This window comes from Alosa sapidissima, chromosome 17, assembly GCF_018492685.1.
Source record: "Alosa sapidissima isolate fAloSap1 chromosome 17, fAloSap1.pri, whole genome shotgun sequence".
Lineage (NCBI taxonomy): Eukaryota > Metazoa > Chordata > Actinopteri > Clupeiformes > Clupeidae > Alosa > Alosa sapidissima.
In genome coordinates this window covers 14,807,337-14,825,732 of record NC_055973.1, presented here as the reverse complement: position 1 = coordinate 14,825,732, position 18,396 = coordinate 14,807,337, and the positions used below count along the sequence as shown (strand labels likewise).

The following is an 18,396-nucleotide window of genomic DNA, read 5'->3' as shown; positions in this document are numbered from 1 at the left end:
CACGGCTGCTTGTGAGTGTCCCCGACGGCCGTGGCTGTGGGGACGGCATGGGGTGGGGTGGGTTGTGGTGACGTGTGGAGAGGCGGCCCCCACTGTGAGATCTCCTCACTGCGTGCCAGATTACTTTGGACCCTCCAGAGCAGGAGCTCATTATGTCAGCATTCCCAGGTGGAGGGCCAAAAGTGCCATGTGCTTTTACATGTAATGTGTGTGTGTGTGTGTGTGTGTGTGTGTGTGTGTGTGTGTGGTGCCCCTTCTCACATATACCACCACTGCCCACCACCACACACTTACATCAACATGCGTACATACGCACACAACACACGGACACAGAAACACACACACACACACACACACAGCATGCTCACAGCTGGCCTCTTTGAGCTGAGATGCAGTGCGTGTCTCATTATATGTTGGCTGCTTGTTTGCTGAGGGTCTGTCAGTGTCTGCGCTATTGGAAGTTAGAGACAACATTAAAGGGACTTCCCCTGAGACCAGTTAGTATGTGCACAGCACACAACTCAACTGAACCCAAATCAAATGTGTCTCACAGGTGGTCTCCAAGGGAAATGAAGAGCCTCAGAAGCTATGGGAGAGTTTTCTGAGGCTTAGATTAGTTTGAACTATGAGCTGATAACAGTAATACTTTGTGTCATGATGACACACTATCATCACAGTGGTGTAAGTAAATAAAGCTGATTAAGAAAGCTGTTACAATCTCATATTTGTTGACATTTATTAAAAGATTAGGTAAACCTGACAGTATCAGCACCATAATCTAAAATTCCAGTTGGAATGGCAGAAAAAGAGAACAGCACTCTAAGAACATACAATATATATAGATATGTTGTGACAACATTTGTATCCCAATGACTATATGCCTGCAGAATTTTGTGAAAACATATCCTGTTGACTAATGAACTGGGCAATGAGACGGAAATAGTTGGACAACGCCTAAAACAGTGCTGGCCATATGGCAGCGATTGAGTATAGAAGGTTTCCTTTAAACTTCCAATGCCCTATGAAGCTGCATGAAGGCCCGGTTAAGACACTATGAAGTATTTGGACTGGATGTAGATGGATTGCTGCGGTGTGCTGGCTGTTGTGTAACGCTTTGCACAGTCGGATTCTTTTAACCCAGTTTTACATGTTTCCCATTTCACGGCTGGTGTCTGTAATCCATTTAGCTCTCGAATCATTGCTTTTAATTGCATTTCATCAGCAAACAACTTGTCTTAATAGGCTGTTCAGAGATTTAATTACAGAAACACAAGTGTGGCGCCAGACACACAGTTGCCTTGACACACACACACACACACAGAGACATTTGGTTATGCAGAGCTGCAATCATGTCCAGAGAAAAACATTTCTCTGAAAATGACGCTTGTCCTTGAGCCCTGGCTTCTGTTGGTGCTTTGTCCAACCTTTGCTGTCACATCCACATCCTTCAGGCTCCCTCACACACTGGCACACCCTGTGCACTGTCTTTCTGTCTCTCATCAACATCCATACACACACACACACACACACACACACACACACACACACACATGCACACACACACACAGACTCACACACATAGACACACACTCCTGTGTGCCCCAGGCCCCAGCCCCGGCCCACCCGGTTGGTGCTTTATTTGGTCGGTCGGTCGGCATGTCCACAGACAGCAGCAGCTGGTGGGTAATGCGCGTCACATGGGCTTTCCATTCCAAATTCCCGTCACGCCTCGCAGGCAAATCACACTATGTATTTAGTTGATCCCCCTCCCACAAACATAAACACAAACACACGCACCAGTGTGGTGGATTTGCAAGCAGACTTCCTAGACTCACCACCTACTGCCGTAAAACAAACACACAGAGTACAGCACACCCGGATTTGATTTAAAACATTTGTGTATATATATATATATATATATATATATATATATATATATATATATATATATATATATATATATATATTATGGCATGCCATTTAGGAATTAATGTCAATATATATGGAATGAAAGTCTGAATATATATATCAGAATCTGAATATATAGATCAAAAACCTGAATATATATATCAAAATCTGAATAGATATATCAAAACCCTGCGTCACATCTCTCATGTCCTGTGTCACATCTCTCATGCGGTTTCTCATCGGCGAGGGTCGGCGAGCACCATAGCATGCACAGGCAGGCACAGACATAGATATACCGGTACACACAGAGCTGGCGAACCTTAACCTGTCTCCGCCAGATGGATTGCTTCGCATTTGCTCCGCATATCTATTTGGGGACTTTCCGTTGGAGAACGTTTCGGAAGGGGCGAAAATATTGGTTAGCTGATTGGATAAACCATCTGTCTATCACCACCTATGTTGGTGATAGACGGGCCAAATCAACCAATCAGATTTTAACATACAAGTTAGGTAAGTAGCTAACGTTAACGTTTTTAAACTTAGCATTTGTATGTGACATGAACCTCATCAACGACAATCCCCACCAAGTTTTCATGGTAGGCTACACTTCTAAAGAAAGCATATTCCTTCTCGTTAAGTAACTCGTATAGCATATATATATATGCTATATAGCATATAGCATCGTATAGTAAAGCATATTCCTTCTCGTTAAGATTCAGGGCTACCTAACACTAACTGGAATTGGCCGTGGAGGATGTCTGTGTCCTTCATTACTCCCAGCTACATTGCAGAGACTCCTAGCTTCCTACCGTCCCCAGGAATACTCGAATATTCGGATAAAACTTCATCGATAGCTATGCTCATCTCATCCGTGGAAGTCGCCATGTTGTTTAAATTGAACAGTAGCTTGTCGTTGCGTCACACCTAAACCCGCCTCAAAACCAACGCTGTTTGGACGTTCGTTTGGCGAACTGCTCCAAATTTTCTCTATCGGAGAGATGCCAGACTGATCTGCGAGTGAAAATCTGAAGCTCGCAAGATCAGGATGGTCTCACGAGGCGAACCTAGGTCTTAAATCTAACAAGTTATGCCTTTTACAACAAGCTTTTTGATGGAAAAGTAGTGTTTAACTTCCATAACCTTTGTTTAGTGAACGCATCAATTTGTAAGCGAAATCAAGAATTATGATCTTTGAGTGTGCGTCTAGATTTCTAGGCTAGCTGAACCTTGCAAACGATTTACTTTTAAAGACCACTGAAATTATGCGTGAATCACACGTGAAAATGACCATCACGTTAGGTTGTGACTGGTTGTGAGCGAGATCTAACGCCCTCCTCCGCCCGCGTACATCGGAACTAGCTCCCAGTTAGCATTAATAATCGTTTACTACTTTAACGGCACCGACGATCAAAAAATCCAGTGGAAACCAGATGGCAGAAGTATGTAGGCCTATCGGCCCACCAGCTTTTTATACTTGGCCACCTACAGAGTTTGACAGGTACAGATTTTTCGAAACGTCATGTTATTTCCCATAGACATTCGACAACAGGAAGTTGGGTGGATCCGGATGTTTCGGAGGCAGGACTTATTCCGTAGAGGTCTATGTGTACTGTGTGATTGTTCTGTTGGCCATTAGCAAGCAGTGGCAGATTGTTCTGTTGGCCATTAGCAAGCAGTGCCAGTGTCCTTGGTTCATAGCACCAAAATGAATAAATAACATGTAGTTGAACTGATGTTGATGGACCTTCAGAGCCATTCATTTACCTTGCCTTTATGTAAGTGAGCGTTATTCGTGAGATTCGTGAGAAGTTTTCAGAGGTAACCAGCACACTCCTGACCTCGCTAGCTATGAGAGCTTCAGTTTATTTGTTGTGTAACCTTTGGAGACCACAAAATCTCTCTGTAATCTAGACACCTTCCTTAACTCAGGTCACCTCCACCTTCCTTATAACATTTGTTTCTCTTGTCACACGTAACAGCTATTATACTTAAGATGGAAAACACAGACATGGTTACTTCTTTGTTTGGGACAGAAAGAAGCAGTTTGACAGAAGACCTCATTGTTCTAGTGAGGATGTAAGTGTTCATGCTGTAAAATATTTAGCTCATTTACAGCTTTAAAACAGAGCTTTATGGCACTGTAACTGTCACTTTTTTATTGGAAAGGCTTCCTTATGTGATATCACGTGTGGAAACTTATAGTTGCTTAGTCACTTTGAACTCTCTTAAGAAGCCAATAGCACTTTCTCACTGAACAAGTATAAGTGTCCATGGAAAGCAGTTTGAGCAAAGCCTTGCCTCAGCTTTTTTGGGGGGACAAAAGCCCCAATGAGCTGTACAGGAGATGATGGGTGAAAGAATATTGTACATCCATCCAGAACCTTTTGGTTTTTACCTACCTCTGTTCTCTGTTCTGTAGGTCACTGTTTACTTTACAAGGTGAAAATAGTCACTCATAAGAGATCATGCTGAGTAGTGATTGGAATTTGTTACCACGGTGTAGTCATGCTGAGTAGTGATTGGAATTTGTACCACGGTGAACATAGCTGAAGCAGTGTTTGACCTTCTGACACATCCATGTGATTCATACACACACACATAAACACCTTTCCCTGTCCTCTCCTGATGCCTTCTCGGCAGTTACCTGTAACTAATAGCTAAAGTCTATGCATGGATCAACAGGGAGCCAATTAAAAGCCCTTCAATCAGTGTGTTTGTGAAAATTGTGAATTCAGGCTGTAATCCCTGATGCGTGCTGCTGGGAACTCTGATGCGTACTCCGTGAAGAGCTCTCTGATTGCCTTATTTATTACTTACCTCTAAAATGACAAAACAATGACCTTATAGAGAACCACTGGTGCTGCAAATTATTTGGTCTACAGGCAATTATGCTTGGAAAAAAAACATTACAAATCTGAAACAGGTGAGAAAACAGTTATTTCAAATCTAGCGAGGTAAATCAAGAAGTTATTACAGTATTTACAATCACAATTTACTGTACTGCAGGAGAGACAAGGTGTATTCATTCCAGAGATATCAGAGTGGCTCATAGGGGGTCATCAGCAGGGACGGATAATGGTTTGTGCCAAGTGTGCACGTGCACAGGGGCCCTCAGCCAATGGGGGCCCTCGGATTTAAAAAAAAAATTGCCATGAATTTAGGCTAGATTATGCCCGGTGCTTCTGTTTGTTAATTTGCGGCACAACTGAATGGTGTTATGGAACCGCGGACCGAAAGAAAAATAAACTAAATATTTTCCTGATCAATAAATACTTCTTAATTCATAAAATATAGAGGCATAACATTAGGTCGAAGTGGTAGGCTATGAGTGCTCATTCAATGTGTATGCGTGTTTGCGAAAGTGAAACTGACCCACTCGTGGGTAGGTGAATGAAGTGGATTCCTTCAATGTTCATGAAAACAGCATAGCGATTAGATAGCCTAATAAATCGTGACTTGTTGTAGGCCTAACAGTAGCTTATATCGTAGCAAATAGCCTATGGCGATGCCGATGACAGATAGGCCTACACTTATTTCACTTGTCTCGCTGGAGTGAGCGCATAATGTGGGCTGTTGCGCAAAGAAATGAATTATAGGGAGATGATCTGCATCTCCATTTACCAAACGCTATAGTTTTGCTAACATCTCCACTGTTAACGTGAAATATGTCTCCATGCAAGGTAGTGTCAAGCAGCAGTGAAGTGAAAACCTTATCATGCAGGTAGCCAATGTGCATGTCACCTGAGTCAGACAGAAAACGGGCCCTGCTTGCTCTGTTAAAGTTTGTATGCCCCTTCCAAACTGTGTTAAAAGGGTATATTTAACAGCCAGAATTTCGACCCCCGAACCCCCCGTAATATGATCAGCACCACCTCTCACAAAATACTATCAACGTCCCTGCTACCGGTCCGTCAGAAATATGACAACTGTTACCTGGTCCGTTTAGTGAAAAATGTTGCTGTAGACTGTTTGGACAGCAAAGGAAGATTACAGCCTAATAATAAAAACAGCTGGAATTCATTTCTGTGTGGGCCTGAGTTATAATATATGACATAATGTACTACATTTTCATTGTGTGAAATTGTGCACCAGCCTGCACAGCGACAGCAAAGAGAGAAGCGCTGGCTGCACGCGCATGCGCAAACGCGCCCGCGCGTGTCGCGGTCAGGGAGAGGGGGGGCCTTTTTTGATATTGTGCACAGGGGCCCATATTTGTTTAATCCGTCCCTGGTCATCAGTCACATGCAGGGTGGGGTTTTCTCTGAGCTTTCCTGTCAGAAAGAGGACAAGCCTCATTAACCTCAATTAGTCTCCAGCAGGCCCGACTCACTCACAAAAATAAAGCGCTCGGTGACAAGCAGACCTAAAAGACACTGGACACGGCACGGGAGAAGTCTCTGAGGCAGCCAATGTGATTTCGCCCCAGTAATCACCTGTGATACAATGGGAAGGTTCGATCATTTGACCCGTTGGGCCGCGCTGGCCAAATAGAGATGCATATTCATGCTGCTTAATCAAGGCAGACAGCGAGAGACAGCTGGAGACCGCTGGAGACCAGCTGGACCATGAAACCGAGGCACTGAATATCAGCCTCAGTGCCAGCCAGCATGGAGTATATGTGGAAGAGAAATAAAAACAGAGAGACAGATTTGAGAGAGAGAGAGGGAAGGAGAGACAGCAAAGCTGACACTAGAGCTGTGGCGAACATGCCACATGACAGCAGAACACGTGTCCTCGCAATTGAGCTGAATCGCGATACAAATGAATTCCACCGCAGGGAAAATCAGCGTGCATTACATACAGTATGTCTTGCTGTGTCTACAATACCTACCTGCTGGAGAAGAGAGTGCTAGTGCCAGTTCTGCTTTCCAAAAGTTGGCACTGGCTTTCCACAACAACTGGCAGGGATGATTGACTTCAGCTGACAGCATTAATCCAGTCTCTAGCTCTTTATGAAGCAAGGATGTGAGCAGTCTTGAAGAACAAAGGCGCCGTAGATTTTTTATGCAGTGCGGGTGCAGTCTCGACCATTGCACTTATTAAGATTGCAGGAGTTCCAGAACAACAGCAGAAGTCTGGTCAGACTACTTACTCTGAATGGACGCTCTTTACTCCAATTTGGTTTGGAACTCTGCTGCACAGATTTGCTCAGTGCTGCTGTTGAGACATTGGTTACACCATTGTTGGAATAATTAATATAATTGGTAGCAGAGGCCATTTTTAAGAATGTGCTACCATCTGGTACTTGGCTGTTTATCTGAGATGCTACTTTATCTAGGTTATGCAATTTTCACAAATAGACTTTTTAATGTTTCCTTCTCGATCTTGCTCATGTCCCTCCTGCCCCCCCCCCTCATCCTCTCCCTTTCCCCTTCTCTCCCTCTCCTCCTCTCCTCTCCTATGGCCCCTTCCCCTGTGGTCCTGAAGGTGAGCCGCATCAACACGGCTGTGAGCCGTAAGCGGGAGCAGCGGGTGCTGCTGATGGTCATCACCATGGTGGTGGCCTACCTACTGTGCTGGCTGCCCTATGGAGTCATGGCCCTAGTGGCCACGTTCGGGGGGCCAGGCCTGGTGACCCCAGAGGCCAGCATCATCCCCTCCATCCTGGCCAAGTTCAGCACAGTCATCAACCCCATCATCTACATCTTCATGAACAATCAGGTGAGTGGTCAATGATAGAGACTGAAACAGATGAAGAACAGTAAAAGTCAATGAGATTGTAAAGGAAGTAATGTTGTGCAGGCACACAACACAGCTACATGTGTTTGTGGGTCGTGAATTTGTTTGAGTTTGATATATACAGTGTTTGTGTTAGAGGTACCTGCATGATTTCACATATAACATCAAAGGTAAAAGGACATTTGTCTTTATGAGATAATAAGATAATATAACAAAATCCAAAAAAACAAATGAGGGTAAGTAGCATCCCATGCAACAACTTTACCTTAACTGCCACACATTTCCTACGAAGTCAAAAGCATACTGTGGAGATGTTTTTCACTCTCTTTAAAGAATAACCTGGGAGGAATTTAATGAAACAGTGAAAACAAGGTATGTAATAGTTAGGAATTGGGTTAGCCTCCATGAAGATGGCACAGTTATCCAGAGCCGGTCAAGTGTTTGACTTAACTCTGTGAAGCTGCAAATCGACAATGAGTTTTGATAGAAGAGACTTGTAATTTTACTCCATTACATGAAAGCCAAATATTGTACTTTTGACTCCGCTACATTTGAAATATGAGCACGAAGTACTTTTAAGCATATTTCAAGTGATTCTTTAAATGCAATAATGCAATAGACCATATTGAGTTAAGCAATAAGCCGTAGGTTACACTGATTTTAGAACAGCTAAGGGGCGTTGTTAGGCACGACGCGCAAGCGCCAAGCGCAACCTATGGACTCCAGTGGCTTATTGCTTTTCTAAAACAGTTACTACATCTACCAAGATTTCATAACATACTGTAGAGGCACAGCAACGAGAAATGTAACAATGTATTCATAGATAATTCTTCTACCGCCAAGAAATATATTTCCTCTATCAGAATGGTTGCCAAGCAACGTCAAGACGCAGCTACTCTAACTTTTGTATCGAGTTCTTGTAGTGCAGTAATATAGAATCGAACGCGATTCAGCCAATCATAATCAAGGACCCGAACTATCCGTTTTAGATTAATTTTTTTCAACTTGGCTGTGGTAATGATATTGACAGCAGATTATTCACCATATCAAATTCTCCATGATCATGGTGAATTTGAAATGAAATTAGACAATCAGCTGACATTCACCACATAGCTAGATCTTTACATTATTAAATGGTAAATTAACTACTCATAATTGAGTTATCCTGTTTTGTATTCAGCAGTGAAAATGTTGAAAATGAAAAACAATTTAAAGTGAATTACTGCATCCTTTTGAACAGTTACAAAGTTATGAAAGTAGGCAAAATGATGCTGGATGCAAGGAACTAAAGGTCTGTTTAAGTCCTTGTGACCAACCAAAGGATGTACATCATATTGTTGACAAAATAAACGTTACATTACAACACATTAAAAAGGACTTGTACAACACATTAAAAAGGACTTGTACTTGTACCTGCAAATGTACTTGTACTTTTGAATACTTAAGTATTTTTAACAGCAAGTACTTCTGTACTTCAACTCAAGTAAATTGTTGGCATAGTACATTTCACTTGTATTGGAGTAATATTTGACCAGGTGTGTCTATACTTTGACTTAAGTAAAGGAATTGTGTACTTTGTCCACCTCTTACAAAGGCGCAGTAGATCAAAAAGACAGCTATGACATTGGACCTCATGATCACTTGACAATGAGAAGAAAGCTCCAAAGAAAGAGTTGTTGTAACCTAATTCATTACATATGTAATTAATTATATGCAATGCTATGCAGAAGGTAGGAAAGGAGATCCTGTAGCTTGGGCTGGTCGCAATGAAGATCATGTGGGGTGGGTTTAAAGTAGAAAAGTAAAGAAGTAAATTCTATAGAAATCATCTCACTCTGTTAAAAGAAGTGATGTTCAGATGTTGACCAATTGAATGTGTAGAACTGTAGTAAGACAAGTAAGATAAAGTGATTTTAATGCTAGCATGGGTCCTTAGCATTTCTGGAATGTTTTCATCTATCCAGCAAACCTGATACTATACTGAAAAGCTGATACTTTGTGTCAGAGGGGAATATGGTTTCTGTAACTCCAGAAAATAGATGTTTCAAATTATTTTATTCTCTGTCTCTTATCATTTATTTATCACTTTGTTCCTTTGTTCTCCTTTTCCTTGCTTATCCTTTGCTTACCTTACTATCTAAGACCCCTTCTCTCTCTGTAATTATCTCTGTCTCTGTGTGTCTGTGTGTGTGTGCGTGCGTGCGTGCATTTTGAGACCATCCTGTCAGACTGGTTGACGGCTTTGGTGGCTGGTTTGTATTCTCCTCTTTTCTCTAGGCCACACCAACACAATGAAACTCTTTTTTACTTCCCCGAGATGCTGAATTGCTCAGTACCTCCACACTTATTATGTCCACTATGTTGTCTGTAACGGCGTGAGGCGAACATCCAGCTATAAAACAAACACTTCCACTGCATGCCAATCTTGTTTTGTCCCACTGGCTGTACTGTACAGGAAATTGAAAAGTGTCTTTATGTCTTTCTTTATGTCTGTCTTTTTCCCCCTCAGATGCCCACTCATTATTTTCTCTGCATAACCAGTGTTTTCATGACAACTTTAAACCCTGTCCTTTTTATTTCACAACTCTATAATGTCTGCCTGAGATGCTTTGATGAATTGTACCACAAATGACAACAGGGATGTGTGTTTGCTCCATAAATGAATGGTGCTTATTAGTCTATGCAGAAGAGGCCCTGGCAAGGAAAATTGTGGCCCTTCAGTTGCTCAAGAAGACACCACTGCCCTGTATGTCATTTTCAGTCTTCAATTCCTCCCAGCCCGTAACCATGGAAACTGTGAGTTGAGGCGAGTTGAAGACTTAAAGTGCTGTACAGATTCAAGTATCGATCGTCGTCGAAGAAAATCAGAAGAGGAAAGCCCTCCAGAAAAAAAAGGAGGAAAGACGTTGATAGACAAAACCATTGAGTGTTTGTGTTTGTGAGTGTTTTTCTCTCTCTGTCTCTTTGATTGTGTTTAAGTGTGTGCATGTGTGTGTGTATGTGTGTTTGTGTGTAAGTGAGTAAGTGTGTGACTGAAGAGAGAGCAAGAGAGAGAGAAAGAGAGAGAGAGAGAAAAGGCTTCAAAAGCTGGGAGTTGGTGACTAAATAGGGATGCTTCTCATTTGGATGGGCTCTCTTGGGCCAGCGCAGTGTGAGATAATTACATTTACAGATTTCTTCCTCCCTCCTCAGGGAGCCTTAGAGTCCCCACGTCTCACGCCATTAACTTGCACACAAGGTGCACTATATGGCTTAAGCCTTAGGGTATCTCACAACACAGTTTAGTTATTGGTCTCCGGGCGAGCACACATAAACACAGGGCGTGAGAGACAGGCGGAAAATGAAGAGGGTGGTCACAGGGAGGGACAGTGTTGATGCATGGTGACACTGAGATTTGGGACATCTAGTCTACTCTCACTATTTCCATGTTTTTCCCCCCACTTTTTTCACTTGAGGATTCACGAGAGTTTGCTGGTTCTGGCTCGGAATTGAAACAGGTCATTTGTAGTCAAGCTTGGCCTTGTTCCCTCTCCTTTTCCCACTCACACCTGTAACACTGGAGGAAGATAATTGGGTGTGGAAATTCAGCTACCTCCCCTTGCACGCACGCATACACACACACACAGACACATACTGTAGACACAGACATACACACACACACACACACACACACACACACACCCTCCATGGGCCAATCATTTCTTTGCCAGAACTTGCACAGCTCATTAGTCTGACAGCGCTCCAGCAAACCCAGGGGCTGAGGAGGAGAATACACTATTCAGTTAAATATTAAGCCATACACTACGGATGTCTGAACCAGTTGTCATCTCAGTGTCATTTGGATCTGCCATGTTAACAAAAGAAGGTAAAGTGGGACAGGAGTGGGGAAACTGTTATAATGGTATTATCATATTATGTTTTTCACTGAGTTTGAAAAGGTAGAAGTTAGAGGTTAGAACTATGCCGTTTTATGTATTTTTGGCGAGTGTAGAGCTCCCTCTAGAGTCACGATGTATTTATATGTTACTCTGCTATTGTAAATAGCAAACTTCTTGCGACCTATCCCCCCTGTAAACAATGCAAATGCTTTTGTTGTGGAGGTGAAGGATTAACAACAGGCAAAAACTATCTCCAAAGAGCTATATCTACTGACAAGGTAATGTTTCATAATTCTCGCAAGTTTTGGCGGGGCACCGCTCTTGGAAGTTGCATGGCTGGTTTTCTCAGTAGGGACTCGCTACGTCTATGCTGTATAGTTATCCTAGGTGAACGATTTGCCTATTAGTTTGTTTACCATCAAATTGGCTTCGTAAAGGTGAAAATCCTGCATAGTGTGCCTTTAAAATAACGTTCATCTTTAGGTTAGGGCTTATTAACAGACTGAGTAGGCTTTTATTAACTGACCATTATCTGGTCAAATGACAGCTGCTTGCAGTCAGAAAAAGCTAAATATTTGCAACACCTAGTAAACATCTGCATGTAGTGCTTAAAGAAAGAATATTTTGCCTTAAAGGTGCTCTAAGCGATGCTGGGCAACGTCACTTCTGTTGACTTTCAAACAAAACAGAGAGCCAGCTTGCTACTTCCTCCCGTGCTGCTCCTGTGCAATTGAAACTCTCCTAAACGCGCATCTCATCTGTGATTTTTTTTGGGGGGGGGGCTTTTTAAATGACAGGGCAGTGAAGAATGACAGGAAGTGTGTGGGAGAGAGAGTTGTGGTGGGATCCGGAAAGGACCATGAGGCGGGAATCGAACCCGGGTCACCGGCGTACGGTGCAGGTGCCCCAGCCAGTTGCGCCACCTCGTCTGTGATTTGCTGGAACAGTTTGTTATGTTTTCAACCAGGTTTGCCCAGGTTGTTTTTGTTGCCGGTTTTTGGAGCCTGGGCTGTCCACAGAGATTGCAGTTTTTTTACAGTGTATTCAGGACACAGACAGTTAGCAGTTGGTTAGGTGCTGTTTGCAGAAAGTGACAGAAAATGTGTTAGCCTAAAAACGCGTGGCATCGCTTAGAGCACCTTTAAACGAGTAATTTATACAGCTCCATGATGTGCACTGAAAAGATGGATACAACCATTAAGGATAATGTTTCCATTTAATTGTGCCATTAAGGGGGTTTTTATGCAGCATTGAACACTTTCTCCGTGTTAAAAATATGGAAAGCCAGTGCAGTTTCAATTATTCAGCACTAAACACAAGTATGAATCCTCAGTGGTTTTACATTCAGCGCATTGATGCATCAGAGCTGTAAATGGGTGGTGATCATCCATTGACTCATCTCTAAGGCAGAGCAGCCCTACTCGGGCGTTTGAGCCGATATCAAGCTCTAACCACAGGGTCACTGCTTAAAACAGAGTCACCTAGAAGTGCGGGAGGGCCCGCTGGGGTCTATCTGTGGTGATGCCGGCGGAGGTGATGCTGCCTCCCAGAGGCCCACTTCAATTAGGCTCACTGCTTGGCTATCACCTTTGAAAGCTCTGGGAGGCTCTCGGCCACCCCGCGGCTTCCTGTAATGAGCCCCAGCGTCTGAGTCCATTTATAACCTCCCATCCCGCCCCTATCCTGCGTCGGCCAATGAGCTCATCCGACCACCCTCTGAGCTCTTGTGAAGGTAGAGCATCTGTCAAGGAGGCGGGGAGTTGACACTCCAGGCTGCGGACACAGCGGCTCTCTCTGGTGAGGTCACATGCTGTTAGCATGACGCTAATGTAGGCCACAGTTTTGCAAGCAGAGCTACTAATTTCTGCAATCTGTTCTGCCAAATAAGAATCCGTGACTTTGTATCTGTTTATCAGTATGGGTTTGAAGTATGTTGGCAGACTTTTAACTCGAAGATAATGGCAAAATTGACGCGTGATGCTTTTTTTGGCTTTACCTGCTGGCCTAAGGCCCCAAATTTCATTGCATTCCATCTGGTTGGAAGAGCACGGGAGTGGCCAGTGCTGGCTGCCGAAGGTGGATTAGGCTTGCTGCCACCTCCAGTGCATCCTGACTCTCTTGGCCATTCCAGCTGTCCACACTGATCTCCACAATGGCTCCAAGAAGTGGCCTGGCTGTCCTCACTCAGGTCTCCAGACACAAAGCGGTTTGGCTGTTTATAAAAACGGGATATTTACACTGTTTATTTCATACAAAAAAACTTGAGAAATAGGATAATATTGGTTAGGGTAAGGTTTCTTGGGCATTATATGACGTTAATATAGATTTACTAAAAAGTAACGTAATAGACTCATTGAACCCGCACAAAATTGTAGTGTTTTATCATGATTCCGACCAGCATTTGTGTGATTGATTATGAAGGAAACAAATGTCTCCCATGTCTGTGCTATTCTGGTTGTTTGATGTGTGTAGATTGCAAAAAGGGAGTCAGTTCCCACAGCAGATGTCATCAGCATGTGTTTTATATTGTTTGCTATTCCTGTTTGGCATCACATGGAGAAAAGCCCAAAGCAAATGACACCACAAGGGCGTATGTCTGCATTTCCTGTGAAAATGTAGTTGACTATACGTATACATGAGGAACTGAGGAGTATACTAAGTACACTACATTTTCTCAAGGGATGTGATTTGTCAGTATGACTGTGAGAATGGGTTTGCGCATAAGAGGTTGAAAGAGCTCTTCCTTGTTGGTAGTGAACAACAGCGTTTTAAACCTTTGTTTTCCTTTTTCTTCTGCAAGAAAACCTGCAAGCTTTTTTTGTTGAAATGGTGTCACAGTGCATTTGTTAAAAATGGCAAAAAACTGTCAAGAAAGCAATAATGTGGTACTGAGAAAGGATATTCTCAAAGGGATGAGTCAAGGGTGTGTGTGCATGTTGTGGTATGGGTGTAATATATCTCTTGTACATCCATGAGAGATTAACTGCCATGACGTGCCCCCCCACCAGGGAAATGAATTCTGCCCCGGTGGCAGTCTTAGACAGTTTAATTATGATAACTTTATCTATAATGAAGTAAGTGGCCTGGGAAACAATAGCCCAGCCCGGACCACAATGCAGCTCCCCAGACTTCTCATTTGCTGGCATCTCAAGCATTGTGCAGCCTACATGGCATTTTCAATTCAGTTCACTGTGTGTTTGGAAGGAGGAGGAGGTAGCGCGGTCAATTGAAATCTCTCCACAATGGTTTCATTTGACTCGCTCCGCTGATTAGTGGTGCAATCAGAGAGGCGTCCGCCTCTGAAATCTGCCCGAGGTGGCCAGAGACATCAGCCATCCGGCGCCACCGAGGCATCCAACTCCGAGGAAAAGAGGCGAGACGCCTCCCCCACTGAAGCGTCTCTGTCCCCCTCTGATAATCACTGTCCACACCCCCGCAGCGAGGTCTCTCACAAGTTAATGAATTTCTCCAAACGGGAAAGGCTTTCAATTTGCAAAAAATGTATTCAGGACCTATTAGAGACAACAGAGTCCAGCTCTGTGAATAATATAATTATGTGTGTTTTTTTCTGCCGCACCTCCAGTCTATTGTTGGGCCCTGCATGAGACTCTGCGCATACAGCACAAATGTGACATCAAGCAGCACTTATTAATGGGGAAACAAAAAGGGGAGTTATTGCCCTGCTGCTATTAGTGCCTTACAGCGCAGGCGGTGGTGCAGAACCGAGCTAAGACAAGGTCAGGCTTTGCATTCCCCGTGAGGGCACTTAAGGGGACACTCTGGAATGTAAACGTACCCGTTTTCTTCAGTGTGTAGCTTTCCTTTAATGTCGGAAAGTTGTGTGCAAGTAATCGATAAAGACGTGAGGTTTTGAAGGCTTTATTTTGATAGACAATTGTATGTGTGTGTGTGTGTGTTTGTCTGTGCATGTGTGTGATTCTGTGTTTCTGTGATGTGTGCTTGCCTGCGTGTGTGAGTGTGTTTGTGTGCCTGCGTGTCCAACCCCCCACCCCAACCCCCAACCCCGGTGGTCAGTTCTACAGGTGTTTCCAGGCCATGCTGAAGTGCACCGCCCCAGAGCGTGGCTCCAGCGTCAAGGCCTCATCGCGTGCCACCAAGACCCTGCGCATGGTGCGCCGTGCCACCAACGGCCACAACGTCAACATCACCTTCGGCGTGCCGTCCGCCGGCTTCAACACCACCTACGCCCCTGAGAGCAACAGACAGTCGTTGGAGGTGAAGGACACCGCCTCCACTCCCCCAGCACTGGTTCCCCCTGCGCCCGTGCCAGTCAAGCCCACTCTCTCTCTAGTAGCCCACTACAATGGCTGAGCAGGACGGACCTGTGTATGTGTGTTTGTGTGTTTGTGTGTGTTTATGGGGGGCACACAGGCCACTACACCGATGTCCGTGAGGCTGGAAGCAAACTGCTGACTGTGACAGGAAGGGTGGTTGTCAGTGGCGACAGGGCGACGAGGAGGCGAGAGGAGACGTATCTAACATGACGTGAGGGAGAGAAGGGACCGGAACGAGGAGTCAGTGGAGTCAACGGTGAAGGCTCCATGCAAATGCTTCAGCTCCTGAATGCATGCTTCCCCCGCAATGTAATGGCATGACAATGTGTGGACAAATAGGGAGGATGGGAATGATCTGCTGAGGCTGAGGAGAATGAGTGAGATCTGCTCACAGTAGTGGACTGAAGGGGCGATTATGTTCTTTACACAACATAAGCCACATAATGACGCTTTTCAGGCAGTGGGTCAACAGGGAGAACAGCTCGGAAAACAGTATTTCAACATGAATGCAAATTTCAGTCTTAATTTCAGTTAAAAGGTCATGCTAATTCCAATGAAACCATTTCTTTATAATGACCAAGGACATGCTGCCTGTCACTCTATTCACATTTTGTCCTGGAGCGATTTTATAATTGCAGGAGCACCTCTTGGTGAAATATTTCAGCAGCAGCTTGCGTTTCTGTATAATGCTGTAGCACAAGTCTATTCACTACTGTATGTTTATACTAAAGACCACACGGTGCCCTTGATGATAAAGATGGCCTTGCAGAAAATCTGTTGTTCTCTCTTAAGAATATGTTTTTCCTGTACAGTTCTTTATGAAATAGAAGCGGATGTTGCCATGGGGCCATGCAGTTTGGGTTTTGTGTATCTGAAAGATATGGCCCACTATTGTTGTCAGTTTTTTGTTGGGCTTTTAGCCTTTATTTGGACAGGACAGTGAAGACAGACAGGAAGTGAGTGGGAGAGGGACATGACTGCAGGTCAGACTCGAACCTGGGTCCCCGTGGATTCTCGGACCCGTTCATGGTGCCCCCACTATTGGTGTCAGTTTTGAAGAAGCTGAAAGATTTTGCACACAAAGAAGCATTTGATCTGTTCTGGGTTATGACTTTACATAAGTATGTACAGACTGATTGTGTACATTCATATTAGCATCAAGTGAAGCCAAACCATGTAAGTTGTTTCTAACCATGTGCATTTTGTAGTCTTGTTAAAGTGCTTTCTAGTGCAAGTTCTTGCGCATAATGGGGAAAAAAGAGAAGAGGCAGTCTGCTGACACATGACACTTTTACTTGAATCATGATGGAGGACGAGCTGTACGACTCTTCTACTGACCTGGTCATCTGCGCAGGCCTTAACTGCTATCCAGCTGCACCTGGAGTGAGATGGACTGAAAGAGTGTTTATGCTGCAATGCTTGGACATTTTCCATAATGAATGCAGACAAGAATGTGTCTCTATTACTTTCACACAAGCACATACACACATAATGTACAATCACACACAAACAGAAAAAGTGATTTTTCTTATTGAAGTTTCGTAATAAGTCAACTTTGAGAACTTTGCCACGTGTTTACAGCTGACTTCCGAAAAAAAAAGTAGAAGCATACATAAAAAATAATCTATTTTGTATGATTCATTTCATTGATTCATTGCATACTTTGATGGTTGTGAAAAGGAAATGTTGTGATACATCTAAAACTGTACAGATAAATAAAGCCAGTTTTTCTACTTGATACATCATATGTTATCTTCACATAGAGGTGGAGTATGCGAGAGCTGGAAATGAAGTGTTGCCATGCTCTCAGCCCACCAGTGCATCCAGTGGATGTCACCCATCAGCTAATGGTTGTATTGGTTGGTAATATAGGATATGACTTAGTAAGGTCTTCACGTCTGTATTATGATCAACCCAATCTCATTTGCCCTCACACAACACATTTAAGTCACTTCTGATTTAGTCCACATAGTTGTAATATATATATTTATTTCCCTGCAAACTGATGTTCATTTTAGAGGCTGTGCATGATAGTACTTAAATTTTGTGTGTGTTAGCATTTGTTAAATATCCAGCATGTTCTATCCCCATGATGGAAATACTAGCACAAAAAGAGCCTTTAATTTGGATTGATTTGCTGTAGATGGCTTGCATAATGTACTTATGTTAGGGCATCTAAAAATGATTCTGTTTAAACACAAGTGTGATTAGACTGTCTTGGCTCAAAAACTGTTCTTCATCTTATATGCAAATAGGTTTGTGCTATAGATGTATGCTTGCATATGACAGGATAATCTGTGAAGAGGGATGAGGGACTGATTTGATATGATCCATTATGTATGCCTCCAATGTATTTGATTGAAACTCATTTGAAAATGCAAATCTGCATTAATTTGATTAATTTGAATTCATGCTGTCAATTCAAGTGTTGTTTGTAGTCACACATCCACAGTAACATAGAATCAGATTGGTAATAAATATCAAATATGTTTAATGTAATAAATTTAAATGAAATCATGGCTGGATTAGAGGTTTATCAGTATGTTGACAGTATAAACCCTCTCAGTCAGAAATGCTCTTCTGAAAACGATTAATATCGGTTTTGAGTTTTTGAAACACTGAGGATAGCTGCAGTT

General features: G+C 43.3%; 1 protein-coding gene across 1 annotated transcript in view; it reads left to right on the top strand.

Moving 5' to 3' along the window:
* Positions 1 to 17,627, top strand: part of tmtopsb (teleost multiple tissue opsin b) — a 34,925-nt gene extending 17,298 nt beyond the window's left edge. Inside the window, exons 3-4 of the mRNA XM_042068784.1 lie at positions 7,336 to 7,569; positions 15,501 to 17,627. Coding sequence (XP_041924718.1) covers positions 7,336 to 7,569; positions 15,501 to 15,797 — 531 coding nt within the window. The 3' untranslated portion in view covers positions 15,798 to 17,627. The remainder of the gene's footprint in view (positions 1 to 7,335; positions 7,570 to 15,500) is intronic.
* The last annotated feature ends 769 nt before the right edge of the window (positions 17,628 to 18,396 follow it).